Here is a 27,358-nt window from a genome sequence, read left to right on the forward strand (position 1 = left end):
TTCTGGGTGGTTTGGCCAATCTGCGTGAGCAGGAAACACATTGCATCCTGCAGCAGACTGCATCAACCAGCAAGTTACTCCCTTCACCACTGACATTTCATGAAGGTGTCTTCAATTCCCAGAGGATGCTGCTCTTCATCTATTTGTGGCTGTTTTGGCTGACTGAGCATTTGAGATTAATTATAGTAGATAGATAGTCAGTATGAGGTCATATAGTATGTCAAATGTATTGAATTTATTTCCAGAATTATGCTGTGTTGAGTAAAACATCAATTAGGGATGAATAAAAAGGTTTTGTATCAATATGACTGGTGTTTAAAATGCACTTTGTGATGAATAGAATTAAGTAAGTTAAAGTTAAAAAAAAAAGATGTTGATCTTCGCTACCAAGCATTAAGTGAATTCTAAAATTCATGAACAAATGTAAACAATTATCCTGCTTGCAGTTCATCAAAGGGGGAAAGAATAATGACTATGGACTGAATAGGAATGCTAAACTGCGATGCTTGGTATAGTGGTGTTGTCAAGACCGTGACAAGACTTTGTTGGGACCAGAGCGAACAGAGACCAAGACCAATGGTGGGGCTGAGGCCCAACTGAATGCACAACACACAAGCACAAGTCTATTACTCTGACTCCAAAAGAATCAGTCATATTCGGTCTCAGTATGCTCTGGTCTTGACACGGTCTTTTCCACAACACTGTCTAGAAGTTTCCTTTTTTCTTTATTTCATTCTATTTGCCATGTGGTGAACTGGCGCCCTTTCCATGGTGACCCCTGCATTGTGTCCCAACTACCTGGGTTCGGCCTGAGCCTCTTTGTGACCGCCATGACTGGGATAAGACGTAGGAAAAAAAGGAAAAGTTGAGGAAGGAAGAATAGCAAAACTGTTACACAAGTTAATTAACAAGTTTCAGGCTTAAGTATTATTAAGAAGGTAACTCAATTTAGTGGGCTGAATTAAAGAGAGAAGAAAAAGGGAAAAACAAGTACGTCAATGATTAACATAGTCTGCACTTATTAACACTTTCACAAGTTAATGAAGATAATGATCGAATTCTGTGAAAAAGACTGCACCAATAACCATACGTTGTGTGTATTACTCAATCTTTCCATCTCAGTGATCAGGGTGTTCCTTCGGCCAAAAGTGGCTAAAAAAAACACATGATGCATGCAAAACATCAGCAGCTGCAGTACAATGACAAACATTTGCAAAAGCCAATGACCGGCCCGTCTATGTCTGGCCAACCAATCAGTAGCTGGAGGGCGGGACTTCAAGGCGCGCTGCTGAGCAATGACATGCTTTGATTCAGAGATGGTATTCCAGCGGGGCACCGAGTCTCACCAGCTAGGCTAGTTCTCTGCTGTGGAAAAAAGAACTGGTGTCGGGATATCACCGGCTTCTCCAGGCCGCCGTTTTGGGGCGTCTCCATTCAGAAATATACAATTGAGGAAACCCCGGAATTTTGTCCTCTACGAGCAGGTAAGACATTCTACGTCTGGGTATAATTCTGGGGCTCCGCTAACTAGCTGTTAGCTCGCAGGGACCATGAACACACTAAAGCAGTTGTCGCCTTGCCAACATGGCCAACACACTGATCCCCCAACTGCTCCCTCTGTGAGCAATATGTTTGGAACCAGGTGCATGAGGTTGTCTTTTACCTGCTCGGTTTGTTATTAAGCGGTAGGTTATTCATCGAAGCTGTCAGGCGTAAGTTAAATATGCTTGGTTCCACTGTCTGCATTGCACCACGTTTATGTTGCTTTTGTCTGACATCGTAAATGTAAAATACAAATGAAAGCGGATTTGGTTTCTGTGCCTGTCTGAACGTGGATTATTCATGCTATCCAACGTCTGCTTGCTTGTGGAATAGGACAGATTGGGGTAAAGCAACGATGAATCCATTCACTAGTGTCCTCCCCCATTTGGATGACCAAAGAAGTGTTGTCATACACTCTCATTTTTAGTTCATCTTCCATGAGACGGTTTAAATAAAATGGCTTTTTACATCCGATACTCTTAAATGACCTGTTGAAATGTATCGAGGATGCTATCAATGGATAGATGAATGTATCGGAGCAGCACATAATTTAGCCTGTTTTGTTCAAAAGTTTATATATAAAGTTTATATATATATATATATATATATATATATATATATATATATATATATATATATATATATATATATATATATATATTATATTGCATTCACTTGCATTTTTTAAAATTAATTTCTGGCTCTCAGAAGGAAAGTCAACAAACTCATAGTACACATGGACCACAGATTCTCCTCTTATCTCGCTATCTTTGCCGTAATGTAGAATAATAGATAAACTTTATTGATTACATGATGGTGCAGCAGCAGTGTGAACTAGAACAATGCAATACAAAGACGAGGCATCATACAGAAAACATGAATGGAATAATATGGAAGAGACACAAAAAGAACGTTATCTAAAGTAAGATTTTGCAGATAAGAGTATATTGGAGTGGTGGACAGTACAACGCAACTGTAACTTCAATGTGGCCCATAATGTGGTTGAGCCCCTGAAGTACACCATTGCCTTTTCTCTCTGAGTCCAGTGGGCGTGAGGAGATGTCTGTGTTCAGCTCTGAGGTTGCTCACTACAGCAGTCATCAACAGCTGATGAGTAATGACTTTGTGTGATCAACTTCTGATTGAGGATCATTTTGATGAGCACGTTTGCCGCATGGCATGACCGACATAACGCATCAGCAGTGAATTCCATGTCATGTTTCATAATATTTTCATTCATAAATAAACGCAGAGCTCCTGCTTTGGTGCTTCTGAACATTACACTCAATGTCCCGGCGTAGGTACGACAACATCACCCATTTCTGCTTGTGGCAGAAATGTGCTTACGATGGCACTGTTGCCGTGTAGACAAGGTTTCACTAGTTGTACAATTTATTCCATCCATTCATTTTTACTGGCTCCATTGTCTTTTAAAGGTGGCCTGCGTTTGCAGCCAGATCGTATGGAATTTCTCTTGAGTGAATATTTTTGTTCTATGTCAACAGACCAAAATATCATCGGAAGGCAAATCTTTGTCAGTAAAGATGTTATTAATTGTTAAATAAGATTTCTGCATTTAATATTAAATGCTGACCAAACACGCATTCATAATGGAATTGTTTGTGTTTTGAAAGACTTTGTGTCTCCAGTGAGTGTGTAGTAAACATACTCTGTGGATTAACCTAATCCCCCTTTTGTTTAGCTCTTTATATTGTGACTACTTTAGACAAAGCTCCACCAAATGCCAAGTTTTAAGTAGCATATTGAGAGATCACATTGGCACTTCTTGATTTGTGATTTTATAAAACTTAGATAACTTCTGTAAATATAATCTTGCAACCATCAAGTGCATCCATTTTGCTGGTGCTTTAAGTAACTTATAAATGTGCCCTTCAACACATTTTAGATGTTTTAAGTGATAGAAAATTCCAGTGCTGAATTTTGTCTCACTGTAACGATGACAATATATCTGCAATAATTTATGGGCCAATTTATCGACTAGCAAAATTAGTCATCATCCCAGTAGAAATCATGGATCTCTGAAAACCTTTTTTCACCAATGTGTATTATACAGTATGTTATCATAGCTCTGCAACTTACAACATTGAATGGCTGGAGTTTCTTCAGAAAGTGTCTTTGCTATTGATTGAGTTTATACAAAAATGGTGCAACTCAGGACGAGGACAGGCCAGGACTCTCAAGGTTCTGCTGGAGTCCAGTAACTGGTGGTGGGTACGCTTCATGGTCCAGAGAAGGCATTTGAGTCTATCCATAAAAAGGACAAAGGTACCATCTTACAAACTGCAATGACATCACATAAGTTACCATTCCGATTATATTGGATCCTATCATATCATTTATAAATATAGAAGATTTCTCATTGCTCATGAACAACTTTCCCTTTCATATTAAGTGTTGTGAGTAATTTAATGAAACCCAGTGCAGTGAAAGCAGTGATGGCCTCTTTCTAACTGTGTTTACTTTAGTGTTACCCCCCTTGCTATTTCCTAGCAACGGCTCTGGGAGCCAAATCTGTCCCTACAGCCTGAAGTTAAACACCATCTGAGCATTTTCATCAGACTGCCAAAAAGGCAATGTGGCTTGAAGTGTACATTTCTCAATGTCTGCAATTTACTGGCCAAAAAGTAAAACGTGAACAGAGAATGGCAATGTAATGTCATTTTTTTTCTCATTCCACTGTTAAAAAGTATTTTTTTGATATGATTTTTCGTATTGCCTCACCACAGTTGGCAACTCCAGTCAGTGACACACCAAAATCAAGATCCAGTCATGGATTACGCAGGGCCTCAAAAGCTGCTAGCCGCCGAAGACGTGTTAAATGTATAATGTAAGTCTTGTCACTTCTGCAAAACTCTGAGTCCACACCTTCTGTGGTCGAAACTAAGCCTTTTACTTCCGTAAATATTTATATGGAGAGAAGTACGCACTTTCAGTTGTCTCAGTCCATTAATTCATTTTGGGTTTTTTCTTATGGTTAGTTTGAGGAATAAAATGAGGATGTGTGAGTATAAGTCCGATTACCTTTTTTTCCTGAATATTTCTGAGAATCTGCTGCTGACATTTGCAAATAGGTGATGGAGTGATTTGGACTGCTTTTACACCAATAAGTGTAATGAAAACATTTTGAAGACACATGAAATTAGAACCATCCGTACTTATGTATGCGCAAATAGTGATAATAATAAGTAATAGTCCAGTTGCTCTTTTACATGAAATGCAAATAACATCTATACATTTTTTTTTTCTATACAGTTTTATTATGAAATTTTCCTGAGTTCACCATTGGTGGGAATTATTTCCTGTCTGAAAGATCATCTGTGGCATGTGGAGCTAAGTATGAAATAGAACTGTCGCTGATCTGAAGCTTAGCAGACGTCTGTGCCGCACATTGGAGAGTACCTCCCTGCCTACCATACATACTTGCGACCCGCCCCTCATTTGGGTGAGAGTTGATGTCCTGCATCTGAATATTCTGAACAAATATAGTTAGAAATATGACCTGCCTTTCTTAAAGAAAATAGGATGTGTGTTGTGTTTCTGCCAACCGAATAATGTTTTGTCTTGTCAAGTCCTAACTCACTCTTGATCTCTGACTTTTATGTAGGACATGGAATTCATCCTTCTCTTGACACGCTGTTGCACACAAGTTTCAACTCGTGTCACTGGTATCCCAAGTGGCTTATTTAGCCTTATTGTGACAGCACCCTAGGGCTCACATTAGTCAGGATGTTGCAGGCGAAGAGGAAGTCGGTGTATGCCTTTCACCCCTGACACAGGATTATTATCTTGTGGTTTACAAATGATCTGCTGTTTTGACATCCACTATAGCCTTGTTTCAACTGATGTGGATGTTTTCCAGATGTTTATTCCTTTTGTTTCCACACTCCTTATTTTCTCTCGTAACTTAAAGAAACAAAATGAAGATGAATGTTAAGCGTTACTTTTCAATGTTCAGTGAAACATACAATCTAAATCCTGTTGTTTTGTAAACTCTCCAGATTTCTGAGGTGATGTGTTGCCTTGCAGATTAATTTAGTTGCTCCCTTGATGATGAGCCTTTCTGTAGTTTGTCCAGATATTGAGATGATGTCTTAACATCTTTTATTACTAGATATTTATGTGCTTTATCTAGGGTTTTAGCTACAGCTAAATAAAAGCTATTGTATTTAGAAGCTATGGAAGATACAGATTCTATCAATATGGAGTATATTCTCATTTACAAATAATAAACTCCCTAATGTATTTTAGACAGTAAACCTGTACACAACATAGCAGTGACTCCAGGGTGTATTTATGGTTTCACTTTTACTTAAGTATGATGCTGTTCAAGTAGGCCATGTGTTTAGCATTGTCTTGCTCTCTTTGGGTATATAATAAATGCAGTTCATAAATATACCAGTGACAATGTTGTGATGGAGTTAGCTGGAAAAATGGTGGCTGAATTCCTCTCCAAGATCCTTTCATAAAGCTCATTTTAGAAGCTGCAAGTCCGTTTAGTTTTTCACTGACCTTCTCCCTAACTTCCTGCCATAGACTCAATCCGTCAATAATGCTGAAGGAGATTGCTAGTTTTGACTGTAAACTCATGTAGAAGCAAAGGTTGGTGTTCCAGCCATAAGTCCATCAACAAGTAAAAAGCAAAGTTGTAAAGGATGAGCAAGCAGCCATGAGGAGTTAGTCGAGGAGTTTGCTCTACAGAGAAGTTTGCTCATTCTAAATATATGCCATGACTGAGACTATATGCTTTTGTCCTGATTTTTTTTAAATGCCTTGTTGCCAGTTGGATTTGTATTGTGAGTCCTATTTATTGCAGTTCTACTATTTGGAGCAATTTAGTAGTATCGATTGTTGCGATTTTATTAGCCTTATTATAAGTATTGAACCATACACATCGAGAAATAATATGTGATGGTTACAAAATAATGAACTTGCACATCAGGGAACCCTGCCAGTTGTTTGCAATTCAATGTGCAAGAACTCGCGATCTTGTGTGTCTTCAGAACAAGTGCAACTGCTTAAAGCTGTAACAGTGTTTCCTCTGTAACTTGAAAACACAAGAGTTTAATTGCCATGGCACATATGTGAACTGCAGACAAATCAACTGGGGAGAGTCGAAGAAGTTGCTTGGGACAAGGGTCATTATTTTCTGCGTTTCTACATGTCGCGGTTCTTTGCATCCCTGCGCACTGCTTTTTTTGCACTTGCTACGAATCTCTGCTCACTGGCCTTTCTCAGATGTACTTCCTTTCACGTCATAACAAATAAGTAGATCATATTAATTCTGGGGAGAAACATCAATATTTAATATTTTCTCAGAAAACCAAATCTAAAATTGATCCAACTTGTTTAGTTTTCTGAGCATACAGCCTGATATTTTTATGTGGAAATGATTTGAGTGAATGCTTCATGACCCATGTTATGCAAGTGAATCTCTGGAAATTCTTAAAGGCCATCAGCCATGTTCTATTTTGGGTTCTAAACTCACAACAGTGATCCCAAGGGGTTTATAACTAACTGCTTTCACACACTCATGGGTGGCATATTCATGCTCAGCTCAAGGAGTCTCAAGTCTTGCTTTGGACCTTGCTGCAAATGACATTTTCTCCTGGATAGAAGTCTTGGTCAGTATAACCAAAAATGTATATAATTGGATAGATACATCTGTGTGTAGGATTTTTTTTTCTTGGACTTTCAAAAAATGGATTTAATATAGATGTTTGTTTAATTTTAATGGCTGACTATATTGTTGGAAGAAATCCTGCAGCTATAATAAGTTCTTTACATACATGTCGAGGATGGTGCTACATTTTTCTCACTGCATGATTTTTTTTTGTGGTTTTAGGAATAAGCCGCATAGTTAAAATAACAAGCATTTATGACGTGAGATAGATTTTTACCTTTTTTGTGGGCGTAAAGTAGCTGTAGCTTTTTGTGGATCATAAGGTGATTGACTTTATTCTTCATGAAAAGTGTAGTATGCTCAGCTATATTCATACAACCAGTGTATGTGCTTCCCTAAATGACTTCACATTGTGTATACAAGTTTAAACCACAGTACTGTAACTGTGACACTGAAGCAGTTATGGTTGCCAATATCAATGTAGAGAGTTGTTGTCTGAACTCATCTGAACCCAGAGGTTGGTCCCGCTCAGTCAGATTGCATCACTTTCCCATCATCCGGTCACCCTGGAGTCCAAGCTTCCTGTCTCACAGCTGGCCTGCCAAGTCTCCCATGACTGTTTGCTGCTGTATAGTTTAGAGTGTCATACAGCTGGGATGTGGCCTCATGCAAGTTGGCTGCTGCAAGTCTATATGAATGAAAGCCAAAGAGTTCATACGCTCCAGTCTTCGACCTACATTTGTATGTGAAGTTGACCTGCTTTGTTGCTCAGTTTGAGGCTTTGGTGCGAGTAGGAGGAAGTGCAGCAGTGGCACAGCTGCTGAGTGAGCACAGAGTATACAAGGTACATTCCAGAAGACAGCAGAGCCCTGTGATTTTAGCTGGCTGTCACAGGGATTAGGTTACTGTCTGACACCGTGAGCTCATGGTGTAGCTGCCTGGATGCCTCAGCGATCCTGGTAAGCACAAGTTGCCCTTTTACTCCCACAGCAAATAGGATGTGGGATCTGTTGCTGGTTTTGCCAGCTTACCTGGCTTGAGCAGTATGGTGTTGTTATGATGGCATGCTTTGCGACAAGCTCATAAAAACTGCCTAAGCCTGCATTTGAAATCTTTTCAAACAACTTTCAAGGAGGCAGTATCACACTGGACCACTAGGTGTCCTTGGCGTGATTTGACATTAGTGGTGTGAGAGTTTTTCTACAGTTGTGGTTTACTTGACTATTCTTTTTTCACGACTGTTTCCTGTTGAGCTTATCCATGACATTATTGTGAAAACCTTTGTAGATTGTGGTTGGGGCCACACTGCTCTTGCAAAATAACTCTGATCAGTGATAGCGCTCAAGTGAACATGAGTGGTTAGGTGACTAAGTCTGTGGGTGTACTGCGCCACAACTCTCAATGCTGAGGATACTATCGCATTTTGGGTCGATATATTGGGGGGGGGGGATTCTTAAGTTTATTTATTATTATTGCTGAACTAATTGTGACAAAATGAAAGCTAGTGTAGTATATATAATAAGCAAGGATCCCACCCAGTGCTTTAGCAGAAATTAAAATTTCCATTTGTCAGATTTTACTTTGCAGTTAGTTGCTCAATTTTCCTGCCTGCTTGTAATTGTTTAGGTTGACTATGATCGTACCAGGTGATATGCGCTTGCGTTACTTCCTTGGAAGTAAACAAAAGTGTCATTTGTCAATGCTTCTGTAAGAGAGAACTTCATCTAATAAAGTGGTCCTGGAAAGTGTTCTCTTGTCGCTCTACACAATATTATATATTACTCTTTGAATACTTACCAATCCAAAAGGAATCATACAGTGCAACTCTATGGAAGCATTTACAGAGCACGACTCGGAATATTGTGGCTAAGTCCCTCTCTATTTCCCACATTTTCTATTCTATTCTATTATCCACATTTTCGTACTAGCATGGCCATTCAGGGTCACATGTCAACGATCAACTGGTCTCAGTTTGGTACTGGAAATTGTGCCATAATCGTGATCATGATATGAAGATGAAGATACACAAAAAATGTTGATGATTATGTTTTTTGGTGCATCACATACTTTACTGCCTCTGCTTCATACACATCCTTGGTCATAGAGCTGGATGTACTGTAGAAATTGCTAAATGGAGACAATGTTGTTGACTATATGTCACTGTATTATATATTATGTTATATATGACTATATTATGTTGGTACAATAATGAGTGAATCAGTTATTTAACTTGAATTAATTGTCACCGTTTACCATTAGTGTGCAGTTCTGCCCATGGACATGTTCATAGTGCATGCAAACTTGCCAGGTGGCTTGCTGTAAAACCTTAAACGTGACACCACTGGAGCAGTTGGACCTGGGTGCCCATGTGTTCGGGGCTTTTCTGCGGCCAGTAGTCTTGGCTCAGTTTGCAGCAAAGAGATTAGCTTTCAGCATCTGTTGCCCAACTTTTTAGATCCTCTCTCATAGCGGCGCTGTCATTAATGTGCACTTAACGCTTAGCAACCCTAGACACAGGGGTGGAGGGGGGGATCGGGCCAGAGTTAATGCACTGTGTGTAGCGTTGATATGAGAAGTGAGAGATGAAGAAGCAGCACATTGACACTGCCCAGTCCCTTCTCTGGTGTAGATTCATTCAACCTTTGGGTTGGACATTTGATTGTATGGGCTCTAGTGTGTGATGCAGCTTAATCCAGGCATTAAGTTATTGTGGATAGCAGGCAACATGAAATATGAATTACATCTCGCTTTCATTTTGAAGATGATGCAAGAGACATTTCTGTTTATATATATATATATATATATATATATATATATATATATATATATATATATATATATATATATATATATATATATATATATATGCATTAAAAGAAATGTAAGACCTTTTGTTATTTATTGATTTTACTCTTTGTGGCGATTAGTTTGAGAATTGGTTTTCACCCCGTGATGGTTTTGTTTGCTTAGGATCAAGTTTTGTTTCTAGTGTAGGCCAGTTGAAGCCGAAACCTAGACACCCCCCCCAAGAGATTTCAATCAATGAGGTCAGTGTCTGGTCTGTTCACTTGGTCAAGGAGGTGAAAGGTAAAACTCCCATGACATCAGAGCAGCATTACAGCCAACTCACTGGTCAAGTGTGAATCCAAGTGTCTGTTGCACTGAAATCTTCATGCCCAATAGCTGTGTCAGTCATAAGACCAGCTTTTGAATGTGCTTATTGTTTAGAGTTTTGTGGGATCACACTACTGCCTTCAGAAAACAGAACTTGTGATAAGTGTTTCAGTTAACAAGTTAAGAATCAGATGAGATTCATATCCAGGCTGACTTCTGGACTGGTTTCATTTTAAACCAATATCTATTTACCAAATCACATCATAACATCCTCATCTTTTTTATAGCATCTTTATTCATAAATGGCTCTTGCGGACAAACATGCTGGTTTTTGACATTTTGAAGTTACTACATTTGGGTCCATTTTTCAATTGTAAAAAAGAGTGTAAATTAGTAAACGGTTGTATCTATTTATTTTTTGTTTCTTCTTATCTATAAGAAGCTTGCGCTACTTGTACTCCTTGCCGTTGTGTACCTCTTTTACAATGTTGGAGTCTCAAACTGATCATTTTATATTTTTGCGAGACAGGTCAACGTTACTTGTACTAAATATGTATCTTTCTCATTCCAGAGAGAACAGTGGTGGCTTGTTGGGGCTCTTGAAGTTCCCAGCTTTGATGCATTGCAGGTACAGTAGCATCTATTTCTAAATACAATTCAAAGGTTTCTCATTTGATTGTGTCAGCAGCGATGCAGTTGACGGCAGGAGAAGAGACAAATTTAGTACTGTTGGATTTGAAACTGTTGGTTAAAATAGATGCTGATATGTCTGTGATGTCAGTACAGTCTTTATTGAGTGGAAGTAAAGAGAAGTAAACACATTTTCAGCTCAGAAAAATAAAATGGGTGATTATGTCGCGGGTCACAGTACAAATTTACATTGAGAATTGTTCAGAATAATTTGAGGAATAATTGATATGAATGCAAGTATAGTGATAACAAATTTGGTAATGTGATTACCTTTTTAATGGCTTTGTATTTTTGTCATGCAGTGCCTCCTGTTCAAGATGACGGAAGAGGTCATTGTCATCGCCAAGTTTGACTATATGGCCCAGCAGGACCAGGAGCTGGACATCAAGAAAAACGAGCGCCTATGGCTCCTTGATGACTCAAAGTCCTGGTGGAGGGTTCGAAATGCCACCAACAAAACAGGCTTTGTGCCCTCGAACTATGTGGAGCGAAAAAGCAGTGCAAGGAAAGCTTCTATTGTCAAAAACCTCAAAGACACACTTGGTAAGAATTTCGTTCTCCACCTCTGCTTGTTCTCCAAGTATCACATTTTAAGTCATTTCTATTTCAATGGCAGGGAATGCCAAGGTTACCATTGTTTGTTTTGGTTTTAAATGGAATTAAAATACTTGCTGTCTTCACTGAATAGGTAATTCTCCATATTCATCTTGAATTAGTTTCACTGACACTTATTCATTAGTTTGCTTTGTTATGATCGTAAGAATATGTCTTTGTTCAATGTGAAAATCGCAACTCACATTTCCACTGGTTTGTTTCCGTGAAAGAGTTGTGGACTCTGTGGCTTTACAGTCTGGATCTGAGGTTTTTCTGAGGTCTGCAAACCAGAAGCATGTCTTCACTTTGACTTCAAGACAGAGTGCAAATTATCTGTTGGATGGCCACTCCTTCTTGCTGGCTGCACACGTCACTTTATTTCTTTCTAAAAATCCTGGTTAGACGTAATTCTAAATCATGGAAGAATACAGGCGATACATGTTACTGACATGTATTTTTTGTTTTACATTTCAAGTGGGCCCATTTAAATATGTCCTAATTGATGGTTTGGAACATATCTATACGTGTTTGGTCATTAAATGGATAAGTGGATGGTGAAGTATCAGAGAGCTTTTAATTGGGCCTCAGTTTGGGCAAAAACACATTCAAAAGTATTTTCACACGCCAGCCAACAACATCCAACTTGTCTGTACATTCACCCTTCAAATATTCTTTGAGGAAAAGTCTCCCATATGAGACGCCCACAATTCAGTCATTTGGGAACCCAATAAAAACAGACTAATGAAAAACACAAGCTGAAGCATATTAAGGCATCGTAAATTACTAAGAGGTCATAGTGAGCCTAAGTACTCTGCTTTTTGTGAGCTTTATTACGATCTATTAATGAAGTTGAGACATAATTTTGCTGCATGTGGATAACAGCTGATGACCACACTCTTAGAATGTAATGTGGGAGGAAAGAATCTTAAAGCACACCAGTTGCTGGGTGTGGAGTTGTGTCATCATCTGAAAGAATGTTGTTTGTCGATGGATGCGTTTATTGTGCGTGTGAGTTAAAGGATACGTTTCCCTGGATGTTGTAAAGTTGAGTGTTTTGGCAAACAATTGCCATCATGTGACCTTGCGCACTGGTCGTTTGAGGTGAATATTGACTCGCGTCCCCCAAAATGAATTAACTTTCTGCCAATAATATGAAAGAATATAGATTTTACTTGGAACAAAATGCTGAAGTTGCTTTTTCACGTTCTTTACATCCTGTTTCTTTGAGCTTCTCTGTCCTTCATTCTCTTTCTAAGGCTCCCCCTCCCATTCTCCTTCCCCTTCTTTCCCTCTCCATGGGGCCTCTGTGCTTCCAGAACTGGAGGCCTCTCTCTTCCCCTTTCCTATTGGCTTATTCTGGCCACATGGTTTAAGGAGTGGGCTGCCCTCCTCCGCTATCTGCCCAGTTCTGTGAGTGAGTTCACATGGAATAACTCTACAGCTGCAGCGGGACGAGAACAGGGGCTGGGAAGGATACACTTACTTAGTGAGAGTCGGCGAGCCCAACATGGACATGGCTAATCTATTCAAACATTTCTTCCGTGAGTTTTCTACTTGTTCTACATTTTGACTTTCTAAAAGCCATCACGTGGCGTTCCTGCTTCTTATCCATATCCTGGTTTTGATCCTTGCACTGTCTTGAGATTGTTGAAGTTGCATTCCGAGCCGTCAGAGGTTGGATTCTGCGCTAACATGTAGTTGAGAGGCTGTCGCGACAGCTTCTGAGGCAGCGTCTGCTAAGATTGGGTGGATGTGTCTTTGAAAAGCCTTCTGCTGAGCTGAAGCCTGTAATTGCCTCAGCAATCCTTCTCTGTCTCTTTTTAACACACACACGCACACACATGAACTCTACCCCTAGTTTTCAGAGTGAGTGGACTACAACTTAAAAATCTGGTGTCATGTTTCTAACTTTAACAACTGAATTCTAATCTGAATTTCACTAACAAGCTTGGGCTCTTCTTTAAATGTTGGTTGGTTTGTATCAAATTATTGTCTACCTTGTTGTCATATGTTAATTTTTGAAGCAGAGCATTGAAACAATATAAAGTCTGTTTTCTTTTAAACCACCCTCGGGGTGAGTAAGCTCTGTCTGGGAGGTTCCCCCCCCACACCTCCCAACAGTCATGAGCTACAGTTCAAGGGACGTGGGGTGCTCATGTAAAACACTGTATTCATTGTGTCCAGAGGAGGAAGGAGTCTCTGTCGACTGATGGAAGCCGGCTCCCATCTCTCATACCTCTTGGTGTTATCAGAAGAATGTCATTGTCCGGACAGCTCTGTGGGCAGCAGACACTTCACAGTCACACTGGCACTTTTTCACGAAGGCCTTGATGCACACCCATGTTCTCTTTGTAACTGTCAAGTTGTACAGTTGTGCCGTCTTAAGCGCGTAGATGAGCTAGTGTTTTGCTGTCGTTAAAAAGAGAGCCGCTAGTTACTTTTTTCTACTTCCCCTCCCTCTGTTTTCCTCTTGTGAGCGTCCCCAGTGAGCGGAAACTCTAATTTGAGCCACATTTCTCCCTCTGCATTGGAATAGAGCAGGAAGTAAGACGCTAGCAGGAAGTTGAATCATTGTGCTAGCTCCAACTGTAGGATTTTTCAGGCAGTTTAAAACCCTTGTTCCTACTTGTAGCTAAATTCAAACCTGCTGATGACCTAACGTAAGACAAATGCAGTTAATTGTACAAGAATAATGTAATGGGGCTCAAGGTTTTATTTATTTATTTATTTGTAGCTATAGTGATAAGTTAGAACTGTCCAATAGCCGTTGCTCAACCATACCTCACACCATCAGGCCTGGAGGAAGTGTGAACAGGTCAGCGTTAAAGAGTAACCATTGTCAGCATGTTATTAGTGCAGACCAGCTGAAACCTGTGGTCTTGTTCACAGAGTGTGCTTCAAATAGCAATTACTGTGTTCGCGCTGTGATTTAGATTTCAATATTTATGGACTGTTTGCGTCGATAAAAGTACAAGTCATTACTTTGAACATGGTTCTTCCAATTTATAAGATGAGAATTAGTGTTTCAATTTGTCTTTTTAATTTCAACATTGTTTTGTCTTGGTCTGCAGCTCATCTCCAGCATTTGATGACATTAATAAATGCAATGAGTGCACAGAGTTTAAGTTGGCAAATCAGGATTATTGTGTGCCATTCTATCAACACATGGCTCCAGTGGTTTCTTGCAACATTGGCAACATTTCTGTTCAGCATCTTCATGCTCGTCACAGTTTTTAAAAAATAATTTAGATTGTGACATAGTGTCTGCGACTTTCCTGCTTAGCAAAAGCAGCCCAATGGAGCTGATCTCAACTCTGCTCCACTTCTGTCAGACAGTCGTCGGCTGCCCGCTTTGAAGTCCCAAAATGGTGAAGTTGAAAGAGCTTTGCAATGTTTCCTGTGCCGCAATCAGTCCGCCGTCTCGGCACTATGATTGAAGCTGTCGCTTTAAAAGGGCGATCCACACATCCTCACTGAGGGATATGCCAAGTCACGCCTGTCATTATATTTGTGAACGTCTAATCTAAACCCACTTTCTGTGCACATTTAAACTGGCCCTTTGAAAGACAACATCGATCGAAACATCACATTGTTAATATGGTAGTCATTACCATCAAAAACGTAATCGTAAATGCGATCAAGTTGTGCCCTCATTTTGAAGCATCCTCATACGGAATGTAGCTACCTCACCTATCACTTTGATAACCAATAGATGGATGAATTACTGTCACAAACAACACCATTTCAGCCGTGTGGTACAGTCCTTGGAATGGTATTTGTAATAGCATGCTGAATCGTTTTTGGACACCATCCAACTATATGCTGTTGTTGCCCTGAGATGCGATGGTGTGTCAGACAGACTGACGCGGGGTGTTGTCGTCCATAGAGGAAAACGCTGGAATGGAGGGAAGCTAAAGGGTCGAGGGGGTTGAGCCAGACAATGCCCTGAGTTAAAAAACAAAACGGGTTCCTGTCTGTCTCTTGTAGCTGAACAATCTCTCCTCCACCTCATCTATAAACAGAAAGTGAAGTTTTGGAGGTCTCAAAGGTATCAGGTTTGTGTAATTCTCCACAGTGATTTACTGGCCTTTGACGCAACGCGATTTCCTTCCTCTGCATCCTACTTGCAGGAAATGCACAGGAAAAAGCATCTGACGTCAAAAGAGTGAAGTTTCCACTACTCGCTAGTTCCTCATTCCTGATATTTCACTCTTGTCCTGTTAGCAATAGGAGTTCATAGGTAATATTAAAGGGGCCCTATTATGCTTTTCCATGTTTGAAGGATTATCCACACTTCAGCAAGATGGTACCTCACCTAAACAGGTGGTGAACTGAGAAAGAATGATGGTCATCCATGAATGACTAGTTAAGTAGTGAAGCACCGAAATTAAGATTTGTGGCCGCGCCCACATGAAATTTAAAGTGCTTAGCCAAATACAGAATCACACCAAATAATATCAAATCCAAAATATTAAAATAGTCAGTCCTGTCAGTGGGTTGCCCGAATTTGCTAGCAGTCTCGCAGGGCTGGTTTCACCGCTGCCGCACATTTCTGTATTTGAAGAGCACATTCTATTACATCGCATTTTTGATTTTAAAGTGAAAATCGTCGCTCAGGCTGCGCTGCACAGTGTTTGATCGCCTCACAGGCCAATGTTCGTCTTCAAACATAACGTCTTTCAGTTACTGTTGGATGATAGCATGTTACGCTGCCTTTAAATAGGTTTGCACAGGTCAGCAAATCATGGCTGTGTGGCTGTTCTTTTCAAACTTTGTTTTATTTATAATTCAGGAACTCTGACAGATAACCGTCATTTTCTGTAATATAGACATTTTATGGGCGGTATCTCTGCTTCAGGTGCATATACAGTTTTTTTTTTTTATCTTAAATGTAAACAGTGTTATTCAGGGACTGTATAGGTTTAATAATAGCTGTGTAAATAATCTGTTCTCTTCTTGTTTTCTGCGGCTGATCTTTTCAAATTATGTGGTTTCAACTCGTGGCAGAGGTAATATTTATGCAGACATGTCTTTAATAATGTTAACAACTTTCATGAATGCTTCCACATACTATATGTGGACTTGCATGTACGTCCAGGGATGACTGTGGTTAACAGTGTGCTCTGCATTCTATTGTTCTATCTATCCTCCTTTCTGTTTCTGGTGTGAAAGTTCAGTGAGATAAGAGACTGATAAAATGTCAAAGGAAGCAAAGGCTGCTCTTCACTGCTTATCTGCTGAACTCGGTGTATATCCTGACAGATGGGCCCTGACTGAATGGCCAACATTTACCCTTCTGTCTGTGTGACCTTTGCACCACGATACTTCACTCGACTGATTTGTGTTGTTGTATCTCTAGGTGACTTGGTGTAGTTTGGTATAAGAAATGTGTCAGTAGCAGATTCACTCATGATTGTTATAATCATTTCTGCCAAGGCAGCAACTTTCTTTCATCAAAATGAGTTTAAATGAATGAGAACTCAATTAAATTTAGTTCTATTGATGCTGAAAGAGTAACTGAACTAAATAAGCAATTGTGTCATTTGTTTAATCGTGCCGTGTTGGATCTCATACTTTGCTTAGCTGTCTGCTTGAAAAATAAGTCTTTGTACCCACAGCTTGACTGTTGGATCAGTGTTCTTCATGGCCACGAACAATGACCTCAAACTAAGAGACGATCTGCATTCCTGCAACTTCTAACTCAGGTGGAGCGGTTAAACGGTCAAGATCGCCGGCCAGTGATGCCAGAAACACTTCATCTCCACGAAGCAGTGACTCATTGCCCTTCACTCCTCCCTGTGACTGTTCCGAAAATCCTGTCCTGTCTTGTTCTTTCAAATCTTGCATCTTTGGGCATTCATTTACGAGTGTTTAAAATGTTTTTTTTTTTTTTTAAATAACTCTACTTCCAGTGTTTTCTCTTGCGTCTTGTATAAAAGAACATATTGAATCTTTTGATCGAGATCATTGGACTTACTTGGCGTTATTGGTGTTATTGATTCAAGGACGACCCTTTTAACCTTTGTTTGCACTCGACGAGGTCACTTTTAAGTGCACTGAAGACACTTCCCGAGGCCTCTGCCTGCACTGACATGTCCAGTTTTGTTTCTATAAACCTCACTGCTTCATTTTTGACAAGTCATGCTAGCCTTTGTATTATGGCATTCTCTATTCAGACAGACGGTTCACATGTATCTATTCCTCTTGTGCCTTTGTTAAGAAGGTATTTTATATAGTTTCCTTTATCACATGGATGTTGAAAACGCAAGATCAGTTACGTTTTTGAGATAATTGAAGCCGATTGATGGAATTTTGGTGAGGGAAAACGTTACCTCGATCAAATAAAACAACAAAGAATGAATGTGTGTTTAATTTTCAGCTGATTTATTTAATCTCTATCAAATCAGCCAGAGGACAAAACCGCCCAACCATCACCGTTCAGGGTCATTTCGAGCTCGGTGTTTTTCTTTTTTCCTCATCCACTTGCTTAGCTTGTGTGAGAAGGGAGCTTAATTCAGCAACACAAGCTAAGCAAGTGCATGAGGAAAAAAGAAAAACCGTGAGCTTGCAGTGTGTTTGCTGGCTGACAGGTTAAATTAATAGATTTATTAGACAAAGACGAGTAAGTACAAATTTGAAGAGGAATGGAGAACCAAGGGCGCCGACACCAGAACACAGAACGGGAACTACACTCAAGGGCAAGGGCAGCTGTTTTCTATACGCTTTGTTGAAGATGTTCTTCACCGGTTCAACAACTGTCTTTGATGTTGTTTATAAACGACCAAATTAAAGCCACTCTTTAACATGATCTCATGTTGACACTGAAAAAAGTGGTGCCTACTGGCTAACTGGAGTCACAGCAACGCCTCGCATCGCACACAGTCATCATCTCTTAACAGCCGGTCTGCTGTCTGTACTTACGGTGGTGCGACTAATAATATGTTGGACCTGGAAGCAATTTGACTTTACCATGAAATTTGTCTCGTCTCAAGTTGTGACACCTTTTGGGAACAATTAATCTCTGTTGTAGCAGCTAGAGGTGGGTGTCTGGTGACGCATTAGTCGCGTTCCATTAGCAGGACAACATGCTCTGTCCGCCGTATAGACTTCAACCCGCCACCGCATATCATTTCATCACCTGTCTATGGATTATGCAAGCGGCACATGTCATCAGCTTTCAGTCAGTTGGCTGTCTGACACGAGCGCTGAACGAGCATAAAGTGTCTTGGTATTTTTTTTGAATACTTAAAGAAAAGTGACATGTTTGCAAATTATTATCGTTTTCACACTAGGTAGCTATATATTTTATGTTGACTGATTTAAGACTTTTAGGACATACAAATTAATAATTAACAAAATAATAAATAAGAAAATATTTTATACTGTTTGTAAGTCAAGTTATACATTTCTATGCTGTTGAATTAATCTTGAAAAGTCTTCCTGTGCGACAGACGCATTGATGTCAGTTGGAGGTCACAAGAATCGAGTCATGGGAAATCCCCCTATCCCTCTGAGAGTGCATTCAAGGGCTGTGCGTTCATCTGTCACTTTAGATCTTTCTAATGAATGTCTTGAACGAATTCTGATCTGGATAAAACACGTTTACCTCACTAGCGAAGCACTCATGAGCTACGAAAGACCAGTAAGTGGACCTGTCTCTTCTCCATCTTAAAACTTCGTCTCTAAACTTCAGACCTTAAGTCAGAATAGATGAGTCACGGATTCTAGCGATTACAGTTTCCTCCCCAGCTCAAATCATACCTTGAGGTTAGCAATCCACTGTTCAATTGCTTCCATTTGATGGTGTTTCTTGTTTGCCAATTTATCTTCTTTGAATATTGGCTGCATTTTTGTTAAATGGAATGCAATTCTCACCTATCTATGCGCAGTGATGTGAACAAGCCCTCGCACTAAACCCTTGATGTTAGTGGGACTGCATGGTTTTTCTCCAATTGCCTACCGTCCTGCTGTTCATCTATACTTGCTAAATGAGTTGTTCCTGCTTCTAAAATGATTATGTAACTGATCTATGACAGGTGGCTTCTGTAAGAACTATGGCGGAGCTCGATTCAGTGTCCCTGCAACTGTAAGAACACCCGGCTTCCAAGTGGAAATACTTGTCCATTACCACAATGACCACAGGCCGCCTAGCTCGCCCCTCAAACCTCCATCTGTCCTTAAAAAAAGGGGCCAAAAGGCCTGCTAATCCCCTTTCTGGGCTGGACGGAGGTGAAGAACAGTTCAGAAATTACATCTTTTATCGGAGTGTGTGCAGCTGGCTAATTGTCAGTCACACACCCCGGCCAACATTGGGAAGTGGCACTTTGCTGAAACACAGATTCGTAAATTGGCTACTAGTTAGTGGAGGCCCAAGCAGGTGTCAGTGCTCGTGTGATTAGAATTTTTGCGTCAGTTTCACATGATAGAAATGGAAAAAGGGCGCTTTCTGTGCCGGACTCCACCAATGTTGCCTTTTTGTTTCCCGAGCACCCAGGTCTAATCCTCAAGAATGCATTAGGATTTCAGCGCGTACGCGGAGGCTGGGGGTGAGCGAGGCTGTTGGACACTGTAGTGTGGAGGAGGTGCTCCACTCACGCCTAAATGGACACATTTACACCGACTAGTAATCCAAAGTCAAGCTGACAAAGGCAACACTTGAAGTGAATCTTAATCAGACTAAGTAACGGTGAAGGTAATTATCGGAGTGAGACAGGTGGGGTGTGCCCAGTGTAATCACCCTGATTAATCAGACAAGTAAGCACCTTAAATCAAACCACCTTAACCAGGAATGTCAACCAAGAGTATTCATTGCAGTGTGACAAGGTACGTTTACCAGCGTAGTTGTTCTCAACAAGCTGACACGCTGCAGTACACAGTTGCATGTCATCATCAAGTGAGGACTTTTGGACTCCTTTTTAGTTTACAAATACCATCAGGCTGTGTGATTCACGTTTGTTTGGGTCAGTCACCGACGTCACAATAGTTGTGAAATGATTGTTTAATTTAAAAAAAATCCACCTAATGATGTTTGTGAGATGTTATTCACTCGTGACATTGTTGAATATTAGGTTCCACTCAAGATTAGGGAACACATTACCTCCAAGTGAGCCAACTAAGAGTGAACTCACTCTGTAATGATGCTGTTTTTAAGAGTGAACCCTCAAGGAACTGTCTCATATGCTGCTAATACTTAAGTAGATAAGTACTTTGTTAATGTCTTAATATTCATGCATGCATACATCGTCAATGAACCAGCACTTAGTCCTGTTCAGGGTTGTGGGGAGTGTTGCCTATCCCAGCAGTCACTGGGTGAGAGGCAGGAATACACCCTGGACAGGTCGCCAGTCCCTCGCAGGACACACACACCGTTCACACTCACACCAAGGGGTATTTTAGAGTGTCCAATTAACCTAGTAAGCACGTCTTTGGACTGTGGGAGGAAACCAGAGTACCCAGAGAAAACCCACGTAGGCACGAGAGGCAGCAGTGCTCACCATTGTGCTGCCCTAATGACTAAGAAGTTTTCTGTAATCTGAACCAATATGACAGTATTGTCTTAAATTGTGTGGTTGAGTGCACAACCTCAGTGTTTGCTGGCGTCATCCTAGTCAGAATCACATGACTTGAATATGCTGTTTCCTTCCAAAGTTTCACTGCTCACAAGTAAGCATTGCCATTTCTCCGTCTTCTAGGAATTGGAAAGGTGAAGAGTCGGAAGGGCGGTCTGAGAGACACGGCCTCCAACTCGGACACTGACATGTACGCAGACAACGGCGAGCGGCTCTACGATCTAAACGTCCCAGCGCTGGTCAAGTTCAGCTACGCAGCGGAGCGCGAGGATGAGCTGTCCCTGGTCAAAGGAACCCGCGTGATCGTGATGGAGAAGTGCAGCGACGGCTGGTGGCGCGGCAGCTATAACGGACGTTCTGGCTGGTTTCCATCGAACTACGTGACGGAAGACGTGGATGGGACGGCGGGGGGTGGTGGAATCAGCGGGTTCGGGGACACCTCTGGATCTTTAACGGAGAAGCTGGCGGCCGTGGTGAACAGCACGACAAATGGTAACAGGGTGTTGCACACAGTCCAAGCACTCTACCCTTTCAGCTCCGTCAACGACGAGGAGCTGAACTTTGAGAGGGGGGAGGTGATGGAGGTGGTGGAGAAGCCTGAGAATGACCCGGAATGGTGGAAGTGCCGTAAAGCAGATGGACAGCTTGGCCTGGTGCCTAAAAACTACGTCAGTGTGCTGGACTCGACCTCCCAAAAGCCCACAGCTGGACCCGCTGGGCCTCCCACACCTGACTGTGACTACATCTCGCCATCGAGCAGTGGCCGGTTCGCAGGGAAGGAGTGGTACTATGGCAAAGTGACGCGTCACCAGGCAGAAGTGGCACTTAACCAGAGAGGAACGGAGGGAGACTTTCTCATACGAGACAGCGAGTCATCGGTCAGTGGACTTCAAGTTACTAACCTACCTCTTTCCCAGCTGGGCCTGCCGTCAGGATAGTTTAGATAGATTCCATTGGTTCGAAGACAGATAAGTAGTTGCAGTGCAACAATGTGGACCATACTCAGTTAGATATAGCTGTCTTATATAGGAAGCCTGGCAGATCTCTAGATCCAGGACCAATAATTTGGTCGTGTGTTACTGATAGAGATTCTTTATTACCGACTTGAAAACTGGATTTAGATGTATTTTTGACAGTTTTTATAGCAAACAAAATATTATTTTGGACTGCATAGTAATATTTCCTATATTCCATTCAAGGTTGTGGTCTATTTGGATTAGACCAAGTGTTGGTAATCTAGATTAGGTCTCGAGTCTCTTGGATTTACATGGCTGTGTCACGTCCGATACTGTCATGCTACTTTCAGACGTTACAACAGCACCTCTTGCTGAAGCTCAAGTTGTCTTAAAAATCTATTTAATGAGCGGGGAATGCCTTCTACGTCAGCAAATTGCGTCCAGATTTTCCTCCATCCCAAACAAGGATGCCTGATTATCTTCTCTCTTAAAACAATCCTCATGTCTGCTGATAATATGCTCTGAAAACGGTCAAAGAATGTCAAAAAAAGATGCAGTTGAGGAGTTTTCAGATTTATTGTGTTGATGTGAGTCAAAACACAAGTTGTTTGTTTATTATTTTGAAAGTTTCACTGGTCACTTGAGTGGTGTAACTAATACTCAGGTACGATTAAAAATAATTTCACATGTTCTTACATGTTATTAATTTCACACTGACCGACATGACAGATAAGTAAACATTGCATTACGTCTGTGATGCGCCCGGATATGGTCTGATGAAGCATCACAAGAAGTGGGAAGTAGCAAGTTTAATATAGTGGACATGATGCTGTTGGTATTTGGTGTTTTTAAATGTAAACAAAATCCAGAGAGAACCGTCGTAATAATAAAACGACAGGAACACTACCAGTGCATGTGTAGAGCCCAGACACCTGAAGCTATGGACCTGGTGAGAGCGGCAGCAGATGAATGATATTTATTGACTTCTCATGATTAGAAGTAGCTGTTTTGCTGTCATCAGCGCAATAAACATCAAAAAATGTTGTTACTGAGTCTGCTCACTTTTGAGATTGGCCCTGTTCAGTTTCATGTCATGTTGGGAAAAATGACTTTGAAGGAGGACTATTGTGCTGTTTCTCCGGAAACTTTCCAGTTTAAAATGCGAATTACAGTCTTGCGCAACTTTTTTTTTCCCTTCTTCATTGACCGTTTTTAAATTTTTTTAAAAATATTGCTTAAACTCCAATGCAATGTATAGTTGTTACCTATAGTTCCAAAGGTAGTTAATCTCACCAATCTGCTGCCGTTCCTTCAGACATCCGTGCGGCAGGTGCAAACTTTGGTTCTGAGAGCAGTGGATGTGGTGTTGTGCGGGATGATGGTGTCGTGTGGTACACATATATAGGAATGATTTGATTGTAGTTTAAGTTGGTGTGGAAAGCTCAAGTCTGTTCATAATCTGATTCATTAAATCCAGAGCAGAGGTCAGTCAAACAATTTAAGTGTGCAACATGTTCAAATGTTCACTATTATTGTATGGCAACAAGTGCATTAGGTATCATGTAATCTTTGTGGGCGCTTTCATACATTAATGCTTCTTCACACATCGAAATATTGGTCAGAATGAAATCTGCATTGTTACTTAAAAGGCATCTCATGCAGGTATTTGGAAGAGGGTCAACACTCATAGTTGTGCAGGTGTGGACAGGTCTGGTGCCCATGCTGGTCCTGCTTCAGTAGCCCTGTGGTGTAAATGAACCAAATACTTCACAGCCACAATTCAGCTCTGATGCTGTCAAAACATGTGCAGAAAATTCATGAATTGACGTTGATATAAATAGATACGTTGAGGTCATATCTATTTCTGTTTCTCTGTTCTGAAGCAATAAAGAGTCGCATTGCTCCTCCGACTCTCTGCTAGCATTGTGTACCCTGACCAACTCCGTTTTGTGTCCACAGCCGAACGACTTCTCCATCTCGCTGAAGGCCCAGAGCAAGAACAAGCATTTCAAAGTTCAGCTAAAGGAGAACCTTTACTGCATCGGACAACGCAAGTTTAACTCCATGGAGGAGCTAGTGGAACACTACAAAAAGGCTCCCATCTTCACCAGTGAGCAGGGGGACAAACTGTACCTGATCAAGGCTCTGGCTGCCTCCTGATCCCGCTGTGACACATCCACAAGATTGCATCCATATATATAGATATATATATATATATAAATGTCTATAAATACAGCAGAGCATACGGTAAAGTTCAATGCGTGAGAACTCCACCAGGACTATTTGTGAGCATTCCAAGAGGAGCGACGGAAACAATGGACTCCTAAGACTGCAGACCTTTTGGTCACTTATTTAATACCACCCACACCATTTATTTCCACCTTTTTCTGTTAGCATTTAGATTTTTTTTCCTGTTCATAATATATAATCTTTTTACCTTTCTTCTTTTTAATGTGATCTTTTTTCTAATCTCGTGTGGCTTTTTTCACGACAAGGTTTTTACAGCTCAATGTTTTTTCGACACGCTAATCTGTGACCTCTCGTAACCCTGAATAAACATTTGAGTGACCAAAACATATTTATTGATTCTATCAGGTGGTGGAGATGTCGCACTGTGCTTGTGAGGATTCTTCCACACCAATGCTCAAAGGAAGTGCTTGTCGGCATGTTGCTGTATTCACCTGACCTGTGAATGTTCGGCCGCGGTCGAACGTCCGGGGACTGTACACGCGAATGAACACGTCAATGCTGTCTTCATGGAGCCGAGTACTCGACAGATCAATGTCAATCCTTGTAGGTCATGTGACGAGTCAAAGCTGTTTCTGTGAAAAGGCTTGTCCCGCCCGCTCATCTGAAACTTTGTCATGGTCAAATCATCTGCACAGTTTTTGGTGGAAAGAAGATGAGTCAGATGTGCCGCTGCCGTATTTGAGACCTCAGTATGGTAACTTGTCCAGTTATATTGAATATAGTGAAAATTTGGTGTGATTTATGATGCAACAACCTACATTTCTAATTGCAGCGTTCAATTTTACGTGCAAAGAAACAATAATGGTGGTGGGACTGAAGGTTGTTACCTGCTGTTGTTGGCGTTGCTATTTTAGTCATGCATTATTTAGTAAACAGACAACCTCACAAATGAAAAGCGACACTGTATCGATACATCTTATTTAACATGCTGCGTTAAAAGACAAAAACAAAATCCCAGTTACCTCACAGAGATGACAGAGACTACCATGTGGACCAGCCTCAGACCTGAAACTGATCTTGTGTGAAGATGCAGACAGATCAAGTTGGCACTGCGAGGAAGAGAAAAGATCTGCAGTCTGTGGTGTATTACCTTCTGCGATCATGTGACCTGTCAAAGTTGCTGAAGTCTGACAGCTGACGCTTCCTCTTGTTGCCTCAGGGAGAGTATCTCTGCGGAAAGAGGAAGACCGGAGGTCAAAATATCAGATGTTTTCTGCAGCATGTGAAGGAAAACACAGACACACTGTGATGATGTCATTTCTCCTGAATTGGTGAAAGGCACTCAGTTCGAAATTGCACTCTGGACTATTACTGTATAGATCTTGCATGTCCATCTTGTGCTTCTGCATTCACTCTGCTTTCCTCCCATTGTCCAAAATGAGCATGGAGATTAATGGAAGACTTTGAATGTGAACTGGAGGGAATTCCTGATGGGGCTAAATGAAGTGGAGTGGTAGGGCGTCCCATGTTTATACGTGTGATTCTTGTGCTGGACCTGAAATGCATTGGTCTCAGTGACCATCAGACGCTGCCTTCACAACGGCGGTGCACTGTGAACCAAGCAGACCAAGTCGGAGTTGGTGTCTTCTTGAATGCGGCAGAAGGGGTGTTGAGACTGTGCTTGACAAGTTGGAGAAGATTCTCTGTGCACTAAGACCTTGGAGCGTCACCAGAGTCTGCTCCTTGTGCCTATCGATTAATGCACGCTAAAGAGAAGTTGGGATGGAGCAGCAGCGTTGGCCGGCAGCCGCTGCAGCCCCGGGAGATGATGATGATGATGATGGTTGCAATCGCTTGTGATGAGTTTTCCAGCTGCGGCCAGTTGAACCAGATCAAGAGAGGGAGGTAGAGAGAGGGATTTCACAGAGGGGAAATGGAAAAACAGCCCCTCAAAACAAAAGGATTGAAGGGTGGGACCTGGAAGGATGTGATGGTCTTGAATATCACTTCCAGTCATTTTTGGGCGGTGAAGTGGACTGAAGCCAACTTTGATACAGCAGCTTGGAGCATTCAAGGGTTTCTCGAACCGTGAGCTTCGACTTTTTATTCAAACCTGACTTAACTTTTTCAAACTGACCACCAACACATCATGAAATTGAAATGGCCAGACATTCTTGACAGAAAAACAAACAAAAAAAACGTGTGCGTAATATACTTTGAGTCACCAATGTTTTCTTTTCCTCCTAAACTTTGAGCTAAAGTGATAAAAAGGCCAGCGCATCATGCCCTAGTTGGAAGGATTTTGGGAGATTATCATGTGCCTTCACAGCTTTCCATCAACCAAAGGTTTAGTCCGCTTTTTTTTTTTTTTTTTTTTTTTTAATATATCTCGTCCTCCCCATCATTTTGGTTAAAGCTTTGCATGTGTGTCAGTGGGGTGTGATTAGTGAGCGAATAAGTGTCCTCATTCTCTGCGGAACATTCTATTTTTGTCATGTGTAAAGCCCAGAGTTGATAATGTGTGCGTTGTATCAAGTGACCTTACATAGCGCTATGTAAGAACCAGTGCCCTGAGCAGTTGTGTACACAAATGAAAAGACATACATCTGTAATTTATAACAAGACATTCACCTTAACACTTCGGCCATTTGAGTATGTACTGTAAAAAGCTCCACCACTAAGTACTGAAGTTAAAGTCTGCTTGCGTTATCGAGAAACTGTTTTTAGAGGCTGAAAACAAATGTGTCTTGATGATATCGAGAGCAAAACAGCTTGTTCTTTTTGGTGCTTTTGTGCTGCTTAATACCATTTCTTTGGTGTTCTCTGTCTCGCCAAGTTTCTGTTTCCTGTTCGAGAAGTCAGCGGCTCCGTGTTACGGAATGATAAAGGCAGTGCTGTGAAATTTAATGTCATGCTCTTAATACTGTTTTTATGGCGGGAGGGAGGGTTGTCGTCGGCAGGTGTAATATTTTAGAAGAGTTTATTAGAGTGTTGAAAAAGTCATAATAAACACCATAAAATCAAACCTCTGTGCTGTTGTGGATATTGTTATATGGATATTT

At 41.0% G+C, this 27,358-nt stretch overlaps 1 protein-coding gene across 2 annotated transcripts; it reads left to right on the forward strand.

The window, feature by feature from the left end:
* Positions 1-1,327: 1,327 nt before the first annotated feature.
* On the forward strand, positions 1,328-27,301 carry nck1b (NCK adaptor protein 1b). Of its 2 annotated transcripts, XM_053860395.1 has the most exons (5): positions 1,328-1,484; positions 10,869-10,925; positions 11,290-11,530; positions 21,274-22,028; positions 24,066-27,301. In XM_053860395.1, the coding sequence occupies exons 3-5, from the start codon at positions 11,305-11,307 to the stop codon at positions 24,264-24,266; spliced, it is 1,182 nt and encodes a 393-aa protein (XP_053716370.1). In that variant the 5' UTR covers positions 1,328-1,484; positions 10,869-10,925; positions 11,290-11,304; the 3' UTR covers positions 24,267-27,301. The 2 variants fall into 2 exon arrangements, with proteins under 2 accessions (XP_053716370.1, XP_053716371.1); XM_053860396.1 differs by lacking the exons at positions 1,328-1,484; positions 10,869-10,925; positions 11,290-11,530 and adding an exon at positions 11,573-13,122.
* Positions 27,302-27,358: the final 57 nt, after the last annotated feature.

Source organism: Synchiropus splendidus, chromosome 3 (genome assembly GCF_027744825.2).
Source record: "Synchiropus splendidus isolate RoL2022-P1 chromosome 3, RoL_Sspl_1.0, whole genome shotgun sequence".
Classification (NCBI taxonomy): Eukaryota; Metazoa; Chordata; class Actinopteri; order Syngnathiformes; family Callionymidae; genus Synchiropus; species Synchiropus splendidus.